General features: G+C 40.9%; 4 protein-coding genes across 4 annotated transcripts; 3 read left to right on the top strand and 1 right to left on the bottom strand.

The window, feature by feature from the left end:
• Positions 1-727: 727 nt before the first annotated feature.
• On the top strand, positions 728-1,722 carry LOC117140364 (cuticle protein 76). The gene has a single exon (XM_033303219.1). It carries the CDS (start codon positions 1,111-1,113, stop codon positions 1,720-1,722), a length of 612 nt encoding a protein of 203 aa, XP_033159110.1. The 5' UTR covers positions 728-1,110.
• Positions 1,723-3,908: 2,186 nt separating this feature from the next.
• On the top strand, positions 3,909-5,327 carry LOC117141393 (carboxypeptidase B). The gene is made up of 2 exons (XM_033304807.1): positions 3,909-4,641; positions 4,719-5,327. Exons 1-2 carry the CDS (start codon positions 3,929-3,931, stop codon positions 5,149-5,151), a joined length of 1,146 nt encoding a protein of 381 aa, XP_033160698.1. The 5' UTR covers positions 3,909-3,928; the 3' UTR covers positions 5,152-5,327.
• A 1,002-nt stretch (positions 5,328-6,329) lies between these two features.
• On the top strand, positions 6,330-9,038 carry LOC117141375 (cytochrome P450 4d8). Its single transcript, XM_033304783.1, has 4 exons — positions 6,330-6,497; positions 7,428-7,881; positions 7,953-8,515; positions 8,581-9,038. Exons 1-4 carry the CDS (start codon positions 6,341-6,343, stop codon positions 8,928-8,930), a joined length of 1,524 nt encoding a protein of 507 aa, XP_033160674.1. The 5' UTR covers positions 6,330-6,340; the 3' UTR covers positions 8,931-9,038.
• A 15-nt stretch (positions 9,039-9,053) lies between these two features.
• On the bottom strand, positions 9,054-10,690 carry LOC117141376 (probable cytochrome P450 316a1). The gene is made up of 4 exons (XM_033304784.1): positions 10,534-10,690; positions 10,049-10,478; positions 9,450-9,988; positions 9,054-9,392 (listed from the first exon to the last, which is right to left on the bottom strand). Exons 1-4 carry the CDS (start codon positions 10,688-10,690, stop codon positions 9,064-9,066), a joined length of 1,455 nt encoding a protein of 484 aa, XP_033160675.1. The 3' UTR covers positions 9,054-9,063.
• Positions 10,691-18,095: the final 7,405 nt, after the last annotated feature.

The raw sequence follows: 18,095 nt of genomic DNA, 5'->3' as shown, positions 1-18,095 counted from the left end.
GTCATTTTCATTGCGCAAAAGTTTTCCTCCGCTTTTGACGGCAACAATGTCCCCAACACTTGCCCATCGGATATCCGGTCTCTCCATCCAGTTCAGTCCATCCATTCCATCCATCCATCTTCCCATTCTCTGTCTCGTTTGGCAAGTTAACAACATTTGCTTGACGTTTGCCAATTGCATTATGACTCAATTGTGAGTTGAACGATTTCACGGACCATCCAAAGAATCAAAGAGCGGCATTGCATCAATGAGGCAACTTCAAGTTGACTGGAGTGTCGGTCCGTTGAGAGAGGAACAGAAACGGAAACGGAAACAGGGAACTAAGTATAAAGCGGAAGTGAGGCGCAGTTCGATCGAAAATCAATGGAACATTTAAGAAGTGATGCATTTGGATGTTAAATAGTTGATATTAGATATATACTAGATATATTCATATCTGCAAGATTTAAGTTATGAGATGGATATGTTATTTTCATACGTTCAAAACAGTGATGGTTCCTTTTCTGCAACTATTACCACTTCGGATGATACAACTATCCACATTAAGATGCATATATTCATGTGGAAGCGTAACACTCAGATTGAGATGCTTGAAGAGCTGTTGGAACTGAAATGCATTAACAATTTGGCAGCGGCGTTAATGCATCTCCGATGGGCAATAAATCGCGCTGGCCGCAATATGTTTGGGCCACTTGATGGCCCTTCAGCGGACAATTGTAAGCTGCCATCACCGCGGAATGTGGAGCAAGTGCGGCAAGTGCACAGACCTTACCTTATTCCGGGCATTATGCAATGTCTATGGGCCAAAGTCTTGGGCTTCATAAACTGGGTCGACGACACGCCCTTCTCCATCGCCTTCCTCGGCTGATAGGCTCACCCCCGCCGACTTTTGTGGCTGTCACTTGGAGCTGGGCAATTGTAAATTGATTTGCCACGATCGAGGGATAGAGAAATGGATTTCTGAAAGTCACGCAAAGCCAGCCGGCAAAGCTGAAACGAGTTTGAGCAGTGCGCCCGATTATGAGTAATTGGCATTGCGCTGGTCAGGTCTTCTATATATGGCCCAACCAGTGACTTTCCAGCACAGTTGTTCCAATTGCTCCAATCGACATGGCTTACTTCCAGTTCCTCAGCGTTGCCTCCAGCTTGCTTCTACTCCTGGCTCCCACGTGGGCGGGACTGATTGCCCAGCCGACCATCAGCTATGCTGGCGATGAGCACGCGGTGGCCCACACCCAGCAGAATGTGGTAAGGAGCTTCGATGGCACCGTCTCCCACTACGCCAAGTCGCTGGCCACGCCGTACTCGCAGGTCCACAAGCAGGACACCCGGATCAGTAACAATGTCTACCAGCCGGCGGTGGCCAAGACCTTCAGCTATGCCCCAGCTCCAGTTCCAGTCTCGGTTCCAGCTCCGGTTTACACTCACCAGGCTCATCAGGAACCCACCAATCTGTTTACTCAGGCATCGCCCGTTTACCAGCACGCTGCTCATGTCCAGACTCCATCGGTTTACCAGCAGGTTGCTCATGTCCAGACTCCATCGGTTTACCATCAGCCCGCTCAGGTGCAGAGCTACCACCAACCTGGTCATGTGGAGGCACCTTCTGTTTACCAACAGAACGCCCACTACAGCCACCAGCCCGCTGTCATCCACTATTCTCCGGCGGAGACCGTTTCCCACATGAGCTTCGATGGATTCGGTACCCACTACGGATTTTAAGTGATCATTAATTAAGATTATAAAGTATAGCTTGAGTATGCTTGTTAAATAAATTGTTGAACTAAAGCTTTAAATGTTTTTTTAATAATTATCAAAAACTGGCCATTGTTTCTTCTAAGATTCTATTGTGGCAGCTTTTATTTAGTTAAGCTCTGCAGTTAACAATTTGTTATATAATGTTCTTGCATAACCATATTTGAATGATGTAAGCAGCATTTGCAATGGTTTTCTTGTACATCGTGTGGTTTACTCCCTGTTTATCACTCACGTTCGGAGGCAGCGTAAACAAATCATAAAAATCCACACAAAGTGCACCCTACAAATAGCCCCAAGTAGGACATTAGCTCTGGTCCTTACACCAGTCCGTGATCCTTAGATCCTTGGGCAGAAGGATGCAGAGGGCTTACGTGATTTGTGCAGCGCAAACTCAAAAATCGGACATGAAAGCTACGTGACTGGAATGGCAACCGAAGGAGCCAGGAGCATTTGAAAGGGCGAAGGACCATGAAGTGGCATGGCTTATGAACTAATAAGATTCTGCCCATCCTCGTAAATTATGCACATTGACAACTGTAATCGGGAAATTGAAATCAGATTTTTGCTGGCTCATTAATTCTGCAAAAGAAATGGAAAAACTCCATACGCAGCCGGAAGCAAATCGAAAACTTATGAATGCCCGGAGTCAATAACCAATTTGTGTGCTCCTCTTTTTTCCATAGTTTATCTAAATGATAGCTTCATTAGCTGGCCATCAATGTAATGGCCAAAATGATTACCAGAACAGGGCCAGCAACTTCTGGAGCGAACTTCCGAATTGAAAAACCGAGCAAAAGGCAGAAAAATTTGCGAAAAATGAAGCCATAAACTCCGCTTAGTCCGGCATCCTGCAGGACCTCCTGTCATTACCCCTTTGAGCCACCACTTCTGTCCGCCACTTGAGTGCTAAAAGGCGCAATGATAAAATATTTGCCCGACCAGGGCTAGTAAATTTATTGGCTGAAAAGTTGAAACAGCTAACAAAATGCAAAGGAGACGAAGAAAGGCCGAGCCGTTAGTTGTTGTTTTTATTTAGCTGTTGCGGCTAAAGTTTGCCCACTTTCCACAGCCAGGACATCGTCCAGAGGCAAGTTGGCGAAAAATAAAAATGCAAAATGCCCAGTAAGACGTATTTATCAACATAATTACATTTTTTAATGGCCCTTTAAGCCGCAAAATGGCAAAGCCGCAAAGCAAGATAGAGTCATAGCGAAAACTTGCTTCAACATCTAGATTCTTTTCGTGCTTCCAACAAATATTAAGTCAATTTGGGTGGTTTAACGAAAAGTTGTGAAATAATTGTTAATGAGATAATTTACCAGAACTTAAATGATGAGTTCAGTTTTACATGTGGAACAGTAGAATAGTTCACTAAAGATTGATTTTCAAATGGAAATAAGTATTTGAAAGTACAAAAGGAAAAAATAAAATATTACTAAGACTACCTACGTAACAAGATTTTCCAAACTTTGAGGTTCTATATATGCGAATTGTTTTACCATGGGAACTTTCAACTGTAATTAATTGCCTTTAAATTAATAATAATTAATAAGTAGCACAAACCGATTAATAAAATTGATAACACATAAAGCGAATATTCGCATGTGAAAATGTATACTGCTTTTGTTTATTAGTTATAGCTGCCAGCACGATTTTCCAATCTGTTGTTTATAAATAAATCTATTACGAGAGATACAAGAGAGTTAAGAAAGCTTACTCTTTGTGTTTTCTCTTCATTTTATTGTATATGCGATTGCATGCTTCTTTAAAAAATTGCAACAGAATCAAATGATTTTAACTAAAAACCGGTTTGAGTATGAAATATATGCTAAAATTGAATCAAAAATGGTAATGTTTGTTAAAGAAGATCGATAGAAGAGAGCCTTTCAACGTAAGAGAGAATGCATTTGTTGTTATGACTTATCAAAAGAGTCAATATGTTAATAATGTAATAAGTATTTTAATTTAAAAGTGATAATTTGGAATGGGAGCAATACAGTATTAAAATAATTTCGATCCATTATAGAGTATTGATTACAATAGTACCTTGTCAGCATAAAACCCCTTTTATGCCATTATCTCTCAAAGCCTGAATATATGATATATGTATATATAAAAACAAACACTGAGTACTCAGAGTTAGTTCTCGGCACACTGGCCGTCCGGCAACATGTGGAAAATTCTGTGTGGGATCGTCGTTCTCGTGACGATTTTGGTGAATCAGCTGGCTGAAGCAAGGGGAGTCCGCCGGCGAAGAGGCCTTACGCTCCAACTGGACAACTACCTTAGCTACGATGGAATAATGCAGTATCTGGATGAGCTGGCTCTGTCCCACAGTAGCAGGGTGACCCTAAAGGATGTGGGCCGCACCTACGAGAACCGAGCCCTGAAAATGGCGATGATAACCAACGGAGATGGACGTCCCGGAAAGAGGGTAATATTCTTGGATGCTGCCCTCCATTCGCGCGAGTGGATGACTCCCGCCGCCGCCCTCCTCACCATCCATAAGCTGGTGGTGGAGTTTGCGGAGAATTCCGATCTTTTGACTGATTACGATTGGCACATTATGCCACTGGCAAATCCAGATGGCTACGAGTATTCACGGAATACAGAGCGTTACTGGAGAAATACGAGGACACCGAATGGCGGCAACTGTTTTGGCACCAATCTCAACAGGAACTTTGCCGTTGACTGGAATGTGGGTTTTCCGGAACTAAAGGATCCCTGCGATGAGAACTACGCTGGCAGTTCACCATTCTCAGAGGTGGAGGCACGTACAGTGCGCGACATAATGCACAGCCTAGTCGAAAGCAAACGGGCTGTAATGTATCTCTCACTGCACACGGCAAATCGATCGGTCTTCTATCCTTGGGTCTACGATACGTAAGTTGGAAGCTAATATCTTATTAAAGTAAGACGATTTCAGATTTATAATTTACTTATATCATTTATATATGTAGAGCTCCAGTGTCAAACCAAAAGGAGCACGACGAAATCGGAAGATTTGTTGCTGATAGAATTTTTCGAAGCACGGGCACCTTTATTAAAACGTGGCAATATGCTAAATATGCCGGAACATTTGGTGGCACCAGCATGGACTACGCATTGGTCGCTGGATTTCCACTCTCCTTTGTGTTCGAGATGTCTGGAACGGGAAGGGATCATGTGGAGTACAAGTTCTTTCCTCCGGCCAGAGATATACGGCATTTGGCTGAAGAGTCCTGGACGGGAATTAAAGCGTTTGCCGAGAAGACCATTGAGAAATATCCTCCATCCAGGGTGATTTCTTATAGCCCAAAGGTTAAACTTCCTGAAAACGGTGCACCACGGAATTGGGGCTTTAGTTCAATGGCTGGAACAGTTTGCCTCTGCTTTATATATTTGACCAACTGAAATCATTTAAAGCCAAACTGCCTATATTTAAAAAGTTATCTAAAGCACTTATTGAGCTTGTTGATAAGCTATTAGTTGTATTTTAGTTTCTCTTTCGTTTTCTAGCAATAGTTACTGCTAGATTATATGTAAAAACGGAATTAAATCTTGTAAACTCCTACTGTTTTGACACTTTACTATCTTCATTCTTTATTATTTTCCATATATTCCTACTGATTCATCTTTTTTATCAGGCATTTCGCGAAATTTCACTTTCTGCCTTTGCGCTCTTTAAAATATTTTTAATATCCAGCAAGGGAAACTCATCGTCCGGCATTACGCATACGCCTCGTTGTCCGCTTGTTTGCACTTGCTATCAACGTGACTTGGCTGCTTCGCTGGCGTGGAAGAGGGCAGAGTTTTTCGGGTGGGGGAACCGGCATATCACTCGCATTGTCCGATACATTTCACATGCTGCAATTAACGCAACAAATTGCATTTTTAATATGCAAAATTAATGCGGAAAATCTTTCTGTGCGCGCGGACCAACAGAGATGAAACGAAGGCGAGATATATCCAAGTATTTTATTTATAACAGTCATTGTGAAAATTGAAAATTCACATTCACTGTCTACAATTAAAAACAGTTCCTCCCGCCTGCATTTTCGCGCACTCGTTCTGCTGGATATTGTGGATATGGTGAGTATTTAAAATAATAAAATGCCATTACAAAGTCAAAGTTGCCTGGCCCAGGAAGTCGCTGTTAATTAGTTTTTTCGAAGGCTGCTCTTGGCCAGCTGACGAGTCGCCCAGCCATCTATCTGTCCATCTAGCCATTCATGCACTTTCTGCGCGGGAGTTGGGTCAAATGTTTTAATTTCCGCACGAATGTCTCTAACGGAAATTACTTAAAAAAAAATGAGAAGAAAAATACACTTTACCACCCAGGGCGGGATGTCAATGGCCTGGAGGGCTTCTCGTTATCTTGTCCAGGGGCTGGCAATAATTACTAGAAATTGAAGTACTTAGTAAACTCACTCACTCTTGCCGCCATAGAATAGTTTACGCAGATTAGCGCAATTATCGCGCTCAAGCTTCGCCAACTGCACTTTGAGTTACATATGAGTCCTACTCCGATTAGATATAGTATAGGCAATTCGCTCTCGGATCGCTCGGATCGTTCGGCTTAGTTGGCGATTCAGAGTGAAACATGCTGCTGTTTCTGCTGGTTGTGCTGCTCTGCGGAGCGGGCTGGATCATCCATCTGGGCCAGGCCGATCGTCGGAGGAAAGTGGCCAATTTGCCGGGACCCATGTGTCCACCGCTCATTGGCGCCATGCAACTCATGCTCCGTTTGAACCCAAAAAGTGAGTAGTGGCTTAAATATAATACATTACTTTTTAAATGTGGTAAAATATTCGCCTGGTATCAGAATCATAATTATAGGGCCACATAAAAATATTGCTAAAAGAGTTAAATATTTTATATGAGCGGCAACATTTAATTTGCATTAAGAAATAATACAATCAATAGATCTGTAGGAACAATATCAATTACCTAAAACTGCTATCAATCAAAACGCAATTTATTTTATTTGATTGCTTCTCAGTAAAGGTTTTGATAATGTAAACCCAGTGAAGAGCAGCAGATTACTATAAATAGATTTACAATACTTAAAATCCGATTAATTTGCATTTACTTTCAAATGTATCACTTATTGTGATAATTGTAGTGTGTGTTGTGATGATAATATGTAAGTATGTATTACTTATGACTGAAAAGCTGTTCGTGACTGCTGCTGTTTTAACTCACTGATAATAAATAACTAGGTTTCTGTTTTTTTTTTCAAAATTTTCACACAACCGTATAATGAATAATTTATATTTGATGTCAACCGGTTTTCTCACTACCAGATCAACAATAAAATACATTAAATAAGACAAAAATTGGAAAAATAAATATGCACTTGGAGTTTGCATAGCGGAAAACTTTGAATGGCTTAACATTATCAAGAAATTTTATTGGTACTAATACCAAATATAGTAAGCAATTTCAAAGCGAAGTACTTAATCTTAAGCTAATAATTATTTGATATTTTGAACAAACATTCGGAATCTCGCTTATTATCGCTAAGCTATTAATGAATGGCCACTGGCTAATAAGATTTCTTATCAATGAGAATTGCATTTCGGTTCTACACATATAAGTAAATTATATTTATGCTTCTTTAATCATTGTAATTGATTTATTTTGTTGCTTAATATAAATACTTCTGGGTATATTTGTAAAAATATCAGGTTTCATAAAAGTGGGTCGAGAGTACGTGCTGAAATTCGGTCACCTTCAGCGAGTGTGGATCTTTAATCGCCTGCTGATAATGAGTGGCGATGCGGAGTTGAATGAGCAGCTGCTAAGTAGCCAGGAGCATCTGGTGAAGCATCCGGTGTACAAAGTACTTGGCCAGTGGCTGGGCAATGGACTGCTCCTCAGCGATGGTAAAGTGTGGCACCAACGCCGCAAGATCATCACTCCCACGTTCCACTTCTCGATCCTGGAGCAGTTTGTCGAGGTATTCGATCAGCAGTCGAACATTTGTGTCCAAAGATTGGCGCAAAAGGCCAATGGAGATACGTTCGATGTTTATCGGAGCATTTGTGCAGCAGCATTGGACATAATAGCCGAAACAGCAATGGGCACAAAAATATATGCCCAGGCCAACGAGAGTACTCCATACGCTGAGGCAGTCAATGAGTAAGTGGTACACCATACAATTGTATAATGAATTATTAAAATATGAAGTACTACTTGGTAATCCCACACAGATGCACTGCTCTGCTAAGTTGGCGATTCATGTCAGTTTATCTGCAGGTGGAGCTGCTTTTCACACTCACCCATCCTCATCTGAAATGGCGCCAAACGCAGCTCATTCGCACGATGCACGAATTCACAATCAAGGTGATCGAGAAGCGGCGTCAGGCCTTAGAGGATCAGAGGAAACAATCCAAATTGATGGACACTGTCGATGAGGATGTGGGCTCCAAGCGGCGAATGGCCTTGCTGGACGTCCTGCTGATGGCCACTGTTGATGGCAGACCGCTGACCAACGATGAGATTCGCGAGGAGGTGGACACGTTCATGTTCGAGGGTCACGATACCACCACCAGTGCTTTGTCCTTCTGCCTGCACGAGCTTTCGAGGCATCCAGAGGTGCAGGAAAAGATGCTGGAGGAGATCCTGCAGGTGCTGGGCACCGATCGAAGCAGACCGGTTAGCATTCGTGACCTCGGGGAGCTCAAGTACATGGAGTGCGTCATCAAGGAGTCGCTGAGGATGTATCCACCAGTGCCCATCGTAGGGCGCAAATTGCAGACCGACTTCAAATACAGTAGGATTTCTATATATAATCGTAGTTTTCAAATATTTTCAATATTTTTTTAAAACCCTTTTCAGCCCATTCCGTGCATGGAGATGGAGTAATTCCGGCTGGCTCAGAGATTATAATCGGAATCTTTGGTGTACATCGTCAACCAGAAACCTTTCCCAATCCGGAGGAATTTATCCCTGAACGACATGAGAATGGAAGTCGCGTTGCACCATTTAAAATGATTCCATTCAGTGCGGGACCCAGAAACTGTATAGGTCAGAAGTTCGCCCAGCTGGAGATGAAGATGATGCTGGCCAAGATTGTCAGGGAGTACGAACTGCTTCCGATGGGTCAAAGGGTTGAGTGCATTGTTAATATCGTTTTGCGATCGGAAACGGGCTTTCAGCTGGGAATGCGAAAGCGAAACAATAAATAAGTACACTAACTAACTAATTTAAGTGGTAAAATACAAATGGGTTCTTATAGTATTATTCCATAATCATATGTTTAAGCAAATGTTAAATAATAATAGGCTTTATATGTATGAATTTGTGTACATTTCTAAAAATCTAACGTGGCTTTAATGCCAACTGAAATCCATTGGATGATCCCAAAACAAGTTGCAAATCCAAGCGCACCTCATCGCCATAGGGTAAAAGTTCAAACTTGGCCAAAATAGGAGCCAACAATGTTTTAAGTAGCTGCATGCTAAACTTTCTCGCTGGACAACAGCGAGGACCAAGACTATAGCTCAGAAGTTCCAGAGGAGTGTCCAAAAATCGCTCCGCTTCAAAGTGGTTTGCTTTTGGATATCGTTCCTCATTGCGCTGCAGTTCATATAGATTAATATAGATCTCTGAACCGAAGGGAAGTTCTGCATCTCCCACAATGCTATGTGCTGTTGGATATCGAATTAAAATGACTGTGTTACAGATAAAGTATTACTCATACGCACTGTATGGAAAATCCTTCTTCAGTTGCCTCCCAACAATCACTTGTGGTGGGTAAAGTCGCAAATTTTCTTGCAGAACAGCTTCCAGATAAGGTAGCTTTTCCAGGTCCCATCCTTGATCCTTGATCTGAGCCAAATTTAACTCCTCCAAGCACTTTTGTTGAACCGATGGATTTCTAGCAATTGTTACGAGGCAGAAACAGAGAGCTGAACTGCAGAGCAGGTATCCGAGATAATTACAGGTATTAATCTCTCCACAGATTTCTTCTCCTGTGAGTTGGGGATCTTTATTTTCCAGTAGAATTTCCAATAAGGATTCATGGTTCTTTAAAGGCATTGGCCTGAACTGAAACATATCCAAACCATCCCCAACTTTCAATTGCTTTTGACTTTGGTGGCTGGCCATGAGATTCTTGTGTTCTTCATTCAGTCTTTTTATCAATCGATTCTGACGTTTTCTCATAAAAGGAGAACTCAACCAATAGTTAAATCTGTTTGCAGACTGTAAGCTCAGAAAACGTTTTCTATAGAGCTCTGATAAACTGAAAATAGTAACACATGGGGCATTATTGGGATCTTTAGAAAACGTAGTAATTACTTACTCCTTTAAATTCTTGGAATACTCCTCACTGGGTTTGGCACCACACGTGGTCATTACCATTAGGTCCAAAACAATAGGACTCACAGTATTCCAAATATCAAACACCTTTTGATCCGCCTGCTCCGCTAATTTTTGGAGCAGCTGCTCCGCCTGGTGGCGACTTAAATCCATTAACCGTTCCAAGTTTCCCTTGTTGAAAAGACCACTAATAAGACCATGTCGCTTCTGCCATTGTTCTGACTGACACATGAGAACACCTCCAGCCAGCCAATCTTTCATCAGCTCATATCCCGTCTCCAAATGAGTGTCATTTTCCAGAAGCTGTCTGCTGAGCTCTAGATCTGCCAGGGGAATGAAAAGGCGATGGAAGACCCAACAACGACTCAAGGTACCATATTTGGTGAGGTATTCGGTGCTGCGCTGGAAGAAATCTGCCAGCATTTATATAATAATATACTAATATACGTTTGGTTCAGTAAAACTTACTTTTCGGCGTCAGAAATAGCAACTTGTGCATTGCTCCCATCAGCGGCCAGGTAAAGGGTCCTTTCAGATTTTTGATCAGCGATCTCTGCCGGCGGGTCCTGAAATAGTTGAAGGCCGAAGCCAGGCAGAAACAGACGAATGTGGTGGTCAAGATCATGGTGCCAACTGAGCCAAAACAACGTCCCCGTTTGTCTATGCTAATCGCAGGTTATCGCAATCGCCTGCATCTATACTATCCACGGTTTATGACCGTTCGAGGGGCAGTGCTAATCTCACAGGGGTCTTAAATTTCATTTAATCTTATCGATGCTCGGACCCCCTTGTATGTCAAAAAATAACCAAGCGATAGTAAAATCTCCGGATAAGTTAAGATAAGTCTGCTATATTATTATTCTGTAAATAATTACATGATTTGTTTACATGTGCTTACATCTACGGAAAATTGGTTGTATTTTCTTCTTTTTTTTAAAGGATTTTGTATTTAAAACATTTTTTTGTTACAAAAAATATGAGATTTAAATAAATAAACTTGAATAGAAAGATTTAAATTTTGTCGCTTCCAATGAGTTCCACAAAATGTTGCGAATGTATCAGCAACATGTTGCTAGATAAAATGCAACCTTTTATATATGATACATCATTAAAAAGCGAAATATAGGGATTAATTATTCCGAATTATGCATGATTTATTATAAATTTAAATAAAGTGTATATGGGCTGCATAACTTGATTGGCCAAGTCGAAAATTGCCAATACCCGTTTTGGGATGGGATGCCATAGATAATTGCGTCATCTGTGCCATAAAAGATAGTAGTGACTAATAAATATTTAAATACTTACCCAACATTTATTGCTGCTGAGCCGGGTGACACGATTCGAAACTATTAAACAAACCAATTTGGGGCAATCGAGTGGGGAGGACAGCAAAGTACGAGGGACGAACGCCTTGGGGCCATAAGCAGCTGTTGTCCCGGCGAGCAAACAAATCTTTTGTCTTTTGCCCGTTGCGGTTGCCGGGGTCAACGGAGAGGGTTGGTCAACCCTTTCAGGTTTCAGGAGTTTCCAGCACTCGGACTGTCAAAAGTACATTTGCCTTGGTTACGCCACAGAAATATCCCCCAAGCAAGTAATGACAATATCAGCAGACCTTCCTGCCCTCCGACGGCCACTTGTGTATATCTCTTGTATCTTGTATATATCCTTGCCCTCGGGGAGTTGGCAAAACTGGGGTGTTCCTTCAAACCGAGCGGAGTTTGTTGTGTTCCATTTTCATTTTGCGGCGTTGATGAAACTTTAATGACACTCCGCACGCATTCAAGAGGCAAATGGCAGAAGGCAAGGAGGGCCATGTGTCCAGCTTCGTTCTTTGCTTCCAAGCCCCGGCATTTTTCTGCACAATTTCACTTTGAGGCAGCAAACAGACAAAGCCGGCTAATGGCGGCTAATGAAGCCAGTTTTATTGGGGATTTTGTGGGCCGTTGAACCCGGCTATAAGGCACTCCGAAGCTCTGCAACACCGAACCTCCCAAGTTGGCCATAGTGTGCGAATGTATTTATGAGGCCCAGGTATTCAGGCATTCATACGTCAATGTCACGAGTCGCAAGTACAAGGACTCTCCGGCTGGAGTCGAGTGCAATGGCCACTGGTTACTGGCCACGTGACCAAACACCAAACACCGAACATTCCGTTCGCCACCGTCTCGCATATGCAAATGAACAAAAAATTTGATGACAGCGTCGCCGGTGACAATGAAAAGTAAGCGAACTACAAAGCCAACAGGACGAGTGTTACGCAAAAACACAGAAAACACCAAACAAGAGAAATACAAAAAAATAAAAAATAAAACCGAGACCGACAAACGGCGGCAGGACAAAAATCCTTTCACAAGCCTGCCGAATATGAGCTCCTGCGGAAAAAATTAAAACAAAGACATTGCAACAATTTACATTCCCATTGTTCGCCTCGGCGGCAGATACACAGGTTCGCAAAAAATGGCAGATAGTTAGATACAGGCATAGATACACATGCTTACAGTGCGATTCATAATTGATGGCCCATTTGAATATGCTTCAATATATATGCAGCATTTCAAAGCGTGCTTGTTTTCAAAAATGCATGCACTATAAAATATAAATGTCTCTCTAACTTTGGTAAAGAAAAAGCCACTAAAATATATGTTCCTTTCATTAGTTAATTTCTTGTTTTTTAACATTTCAAATTATTTTTTAAACTTTACTTTTTGAGACGCAGTGTAGGTGTTGCCCCCAAACTGCAAATGCAGTCGGTCAGCCGGCAAGTTAGATTCAGAAATGAAGCACCGACACACATGGAAAGCGATGACAACTGAAGTAGAGGATATGGGCTGACAGGACTTAGGGAACTGCTAGGTATAAAATAAATATTAAAGTATTTACAAGCAATGCATGTTAAATAATGCAAATTAAATAAAATATTATGACTGTGTTGTTTAACTGGACTTACTTTAAGTTTACTGCCTAATAGGTAACAAATTAATATAATAAAGCATTTTGATAAATTTAAAGCTTTTCAAAAAAAAATTGTTAATATTTTTATAATAACAATAAATGTAAGAGAAAGAATTGTAAGGTATTGAAAAACCGTGCAGGCCGAAATATTGTTCGCCGTATTCCACGTTGGCATTGTCCTTTTTCTTGGTGTTGTTGGCCACAGGAAGCATTTTGCATGAATTGCCCATAAAAATGCACATCAAGATTGTCTGATGCGACTTCTGCGATAAGCGTGAAAATTTGCTTACTGCCACAGCTCAAACCACACACATGTTGGGAAACTTTAATGTGGTAGAATTCCTCAATTATAACTAATCAGAATGAACGATACTTGGCTAGACATTTCATTTGGCTACTGCAGCTAAAAGGTTTCCATCAGTCTCAGGCACACGCCCCCTCCGCCCACTAACCTGCTGTTATTCCACCTCTTAACCGCCACCACCATTAACCATCACCCATTATAAGCTGGCGCTTGGATAATAATAGTACTATTAATGCACAGAAAAAAAAAATTAATTCAACGGAATATCTACTATTAGTTATATTATTCGGAATGTGGATTGTTAAAAATATTTGCAGTGTTTCTTATCTACAATGGAACCAAGTTTTGAAACGTCAGTGACGTACTTACAATGTACATTTTTATTAAAACTTAAGTGATATGGTATTTTCTCGCTGAATGAAAGCTCCTTCACACACTGGCATATTAATAGTACGCATACCTTTTCCTTGGTCCCCGAGCCCCCATTTTCCGCTTTCCCAGATGTCATATGTCAGGCGGCCGTAATATTACGAGCTGATGACTGCGTTATGATTACTGTCAGCGACAGGCACTCAATGAACAGGAAGTTGAGAGAGTGTCAGCCTCCCAGCCTTTTCGTGCTTGTGGACTTTTCACGCATTTTCCGAGGAGAAAACCACACGCCACCCAACCACCCACTCGCACCATCATCACATGTGACTTGAGGTGCCCCGCAGCGGCAGCAACTTTGACTCGGCAACAATTTATCACAGCCAATTTAACCACTTAAGTGCGAAAAAGGTTTCGGCAGACTGAACTTAACGTGGCTCAAAAGTGAAGTGCAGTGCATGTGAGATAAAGTATTGCATGAATTTCAGGCTGCAATCTGGCCACTGACCACCGAATGTTCGAGTATCTGTGTGTCTGCCGGCGGCATTTATTTGTTTACAATCTGTTTGCGCAAAAGCTGCCGCAAGGCTTAAAAATCTGCATTTGCATTCTGACACCAGCCGGGGATTGTGGGGAAGGTGGAAGGATTTGGGGTCCTGGCGCGTATGCAAGGACTAATTGAAAAAGCGAGTTTCCATAAAAGTGCATATTTTCCTATGGAACTGCAATTTATTCACTATCACATATTTTTGATGAAAATTGACATTTTGTTCTAACAAAAAAAATAAAAATGTATTATTGATTAAATATCAATAATAAAGAATTTTTCAATAATAAGAAGACTATAAGCATTTATTGACCATAGAGCGACTGCTCTAAATTAAACATATTAAAGAAGAGCTTGCTTATGTATAATATTATTTATTTGAACTTATTCAAGATGCAGGTTGTTGTCTCCTTGGACCGCGGATTCTAAAATGATAATGATATAGTAACTTTAAAATCTATTAAGCTCTTACCTCTCCATTATCATTTGAAATGTGCTGCGCTTAAGAATGAATAGCACAAATATGACTATACCGGAACCCAAATGAAAGAAATTTGGTACCCGAAGGACTTGTCGCCAAAAATTGTGCCGCTTGACGAAGTAAGTTATTACCTCAGAAATCGCAGTCACGGCCATCATCACCGACTGAACCGCATGAGCATAGTTCACTCGAATCGAAAGCTCTTTTTCGGTATCATTTATTATTTTATCCGCATGCAATTCTTGTATTATTCTAATTCAGATTGTACGAAAATTTAGCCAAGTCTCAGGGGACTTTATTATCAAAAACTGGTAAATTTATTCGGTTCTTATTATGAATCATTCCAAATCTGGAAACAGAATGGTCCCTAAAAACTCTATTTATTTCAGTAAGCTCTGCGATATAGTAGATATTTGGTGCCACACACACAAATATATATAGCTACTAATATTTTAATTGTATTGTTTCAAATCCTTCGAGTATAGTTTACACTTGTGGTGAGAAAAGGATAATTCTTGATGAGACGTATTCAAGTCTTAAAGTAATGTTAATTTTTCATTTACTTGACATTTTTGTGATGCTGCTTTTATTATACTTAAGTTCCTTTACCAGTTTAATGTACCTGATATCAGCTTAAATAGCCTCGACCATATGCGAATCACGACCTAAAGGACTTCAACTGAATGGCACCAAATCGGCTTTCGACGCTCCCCCATTCAGTCATTTACACACATGTGTGTAAAAGTGCGAATTCATGTTTTGTTTGACAAAATCTGTATAAATCTAAAGACCGAATGCCAGTAGTCAGCTCAGCACAGAGCTCTCACATCGTAGGGATTAAATGGAAAATGGGTGGTTGGTACGGCGAATGCGACGAGCTATTCGATGCCATGCAAATGGATTGCTTTGGGGCCTCTGGGGTCAAATGGAATTAGCCGGCATTTTCAAAGGGGTAGGAGGGGTACAGAGATCCAAGGACCAAGACGCGAGCACTTGTTGCTCCGCGCAAACCATTTTCATAGTCATTAAAAATTTGCATAATTACGGCAGCCTGTCGGCTCATTAACACTTTTGAGGTAGACAGGACTTAAGGACCCCAGGACACTCGTAACCAAATGAGCTTTTCATAAGGCCGCGAGAGAATGTTGAATTATAAATGCATGGAAATTAAAAACAATTACATGATATTCCATTTTTCGCCCACGGCTCGTGCATGTATTAACAAATAAAGTGCCCATAACGATGCTAATCCTTTAAGCCACACCAAACTGTTCGCGGCTATGCGCCCCCACAGAAAAGGGGCGTGGCTGTCAAAAAAAGGGCTATCAATTTGCATTGCGTTTGGCTCATTAGCGTCGCTGCCACTGACCACTTGTAAATTTGGCATGTCTATATGGGATATTCGTAAAATTTATAGCCTTGTGGATGACATTCATTCAGAGAGGGTTGATGCTTTCCCTGAAATATTGTAGAATTTTAAATAAATAAAATTATTTATTTAATTTTTATATAATAATTTATATAATTTCGGAATGAGCTTAAAACGATACATAGCTTACTGGTTTAAAGCTCACGATCCAAACTCTTTGATCACACCTCGCTGAGCCCACCATTTGACAAAATAATGCGGTTTGGTCCCTGCTCGATGGCTCGAATATATTCGAAAAGCTTGAATTACAACGGCTAGCAGGGAAATATTTATTTAAAATATTTTCAATGAGTCGGCTCTGGCCATAATAATATGAATAATTAAATGTCAATAGAATTAAGCCAGACAAAGTGGCACAAACATTGAAATGGAGTAAACAGTAATTTCAATGATAAAAGCCAACAAAATATATGTGTAATTTTAATAGGAAACAATATTAACTTACACAATAATTTGAGACTACTGTGATTAACTAATATTGATTTACATTTAAGGTAGTGAAGTGCCGCTGTCAAGTGAAGAAGGAAACGTATTGCCCAGAATTGCTGAATCTGCAGGGGAAATTTGCTGTGTCGCTAAGCCGTAAGTCCAACAAGAAAAATCACTTTTCTCCGCCAGACGGACAGGGTGTTTTCCACTTTCTTTCTTTTTTTTTTTTTGGTAGTGGGTGGCTTGGGATTTGCTTTCGATTTTGCAGCGGCTTTGCCGAATGATTCCCGCTTAATATGCCAAACACAATTTGACTTTTATTCAATATGCAAAAGATACGCGTCAATTTGTTGCTTGTCTGCGGAACTTTTTAATCTGATCGATGTGCAATTCTTCCTCCTCCGACTCAGGCTCTTTAAATCTTCATTTCACGTGGCTGGCATTAACTTCTGGCGTCTAGTGGCAACATAAAATATGTTGTGGCCAGATTTATGTTGGCAGTTTTACAGTCATTTTAAGCACCACCCCGCCGAACAGCTACTTAAGCCAGTGAGCTCGCGTTGAAAACTTTTGCAACTATTAAAGTCTTAAGTAGAAGTGGATAAAGAGAAGCTGCCACAGTCGGCAAACTGTAAATGCATTTCCACCAACAGCAACAACGATATCACATTGCAAGGGAAAACTTTTCTTGGTCTGTTGTTCTACTTATGCGGCCTGGCCAACACTTTCCGTTCGTTTGTTTGTTTCGGCGGGGACAAGACAAAAACTGACTTAAGCCCACATCCCGAGTTTGGTATGGGTGCTCTTGAGTGGGTCAAAGGGTGTGCTTACCCCAGAGATACCAGGTGTGCTGAATAAAGAGATTAGGGACTCCAGTTCAAAAAGTATCTGCAACTCTTTAAATAAATACATGCAGCATACAAGTAGCATATTTTAATCAAGAGTCTTGAGCATGAGATGTTTGCTTTGAATTGGATATATATTCATGCTTTAGTTACCCACAAAGATAAATTTTTAACTGATACTACACACCTTGTAGGTTAAAACTTTATCCAAGTATTTAGAGCACCTGATAACACTTTTTCCATTTCTTTGGGGCTTAACATTTTTTGACTTATGGTAAAAGCAAACGAAATGTCAAATGATTCTCCAATTCCTCCCGCCAATTCGTACTTTCCCATTATATGCACCCTCTTTAGCCTTAAATCAATGTTGACAAAAGTTTTATTGGATAAGTTTGTTTAACGACAAGCAAGAGTAGACGCACACAAAAGGGCAGGTAAAAAGGCAAAAGTTCTTGCTATTTTGCTGAAAAATCAAATTGAGCAAAAGTTGATCTTCAAGCAGGATAGAGCCAATGGAAAGTGCGGAGTGCGGGGAATGGATGCTGGATGCTTTTTTTTTGCAAAAATCGTTGGACGCGGCAAGTTTGCAATTTGATTTGTGTTCAATGTGCGCGCAATTGATTAGGCATTCTGCAAGTTCATGAATGTCCACTTTCATCAAGAACAAATCA

The sequence above is a fragment of the Drosophila mauritiana genome, chromosome 3L (genome assembly GCF_004382145.1).
Source record: "Drosophila mauritiana strain mau12 chromosome 3L, ASM438214v1, whole genome shotgun sequence".
Classification (NCBI taxonomy): Eukaryota; Metazoa; Arthropoda; class Insecta; order Diptera; family Drosophilidae; genus Drosophila; species Drosophila mauritiana.
The sequence above is the reverse complement of the archived record's forward strand: the minus strand, read 5'-3'. Positions and strand labels throughout refer to the sequence as shown.

Bases quoted from the DNA above. Each gene is read 5' to 3' on its own strand.
- LOC117140364 (XM_033303219.1), top strand. From the start codon at position 1,111: ATGGCTTACTTCCAGTTCCTCAGCGTTGCCTCCAGCTTGCTTCTACTC.
- LOC117141393 (XM_033304807.1), top strand. From the start codon at position 3,929: ATGTGGAAAATTCTGTGTGGGATCGTCGTTCTCGTGACGATTTTGGTG. The intron at 4,642-4,718 runs GTAAGTTGGAAG...TTATATATGTAG, and splicing joins TATCCTTGGGTCTACGATAC to AGCTCCAGTGTCAAACCAAA.
- LOC117141376 (XM_033304784.1), bottom strand. From the start codon at position 10,690: ATGATCTTGACCACCACATTCGTCTGTTTCTGCCTGGCTTCGGCCTTC. The intron at 10,479-10,533 runs GTAAGTTTTACT...AAATGCTGGCAG, and splicing joins GCTATTTCTGACGCCGAAAA to ATTTCTTCCAGCGCAGCACC. The intron at 9,989-10,048 runs GTAAGTAATTAC...TACTATTTTCAG, and splicing joins TATTCCAAGAATTTAAAGGA to TTTATCAGAGCTCTATAGAA.
- LOC117141375 (XM_033304783.1), top strand. From the start codon at position 6,341: ATGCTGCTGTTTCTGCTGGTTGTGCTGCTCTGCGGAGCGGGCTGGATC. The intron at 6,498-7,427 runs GTGAGTAGTGGC...TAAAAATATCAG, and splicing joins GCTCCGTTTGAACCCAAAAA to GTTTCATAAAAGTGGGTCGA. The intron at 7,882-7,952 runs GTAAGTGGTACA...AATCCCACACAG, and splicing joins TACGCTGAGGCAGTCAATGA to ATGCACTGCTCTGCTAAGTT.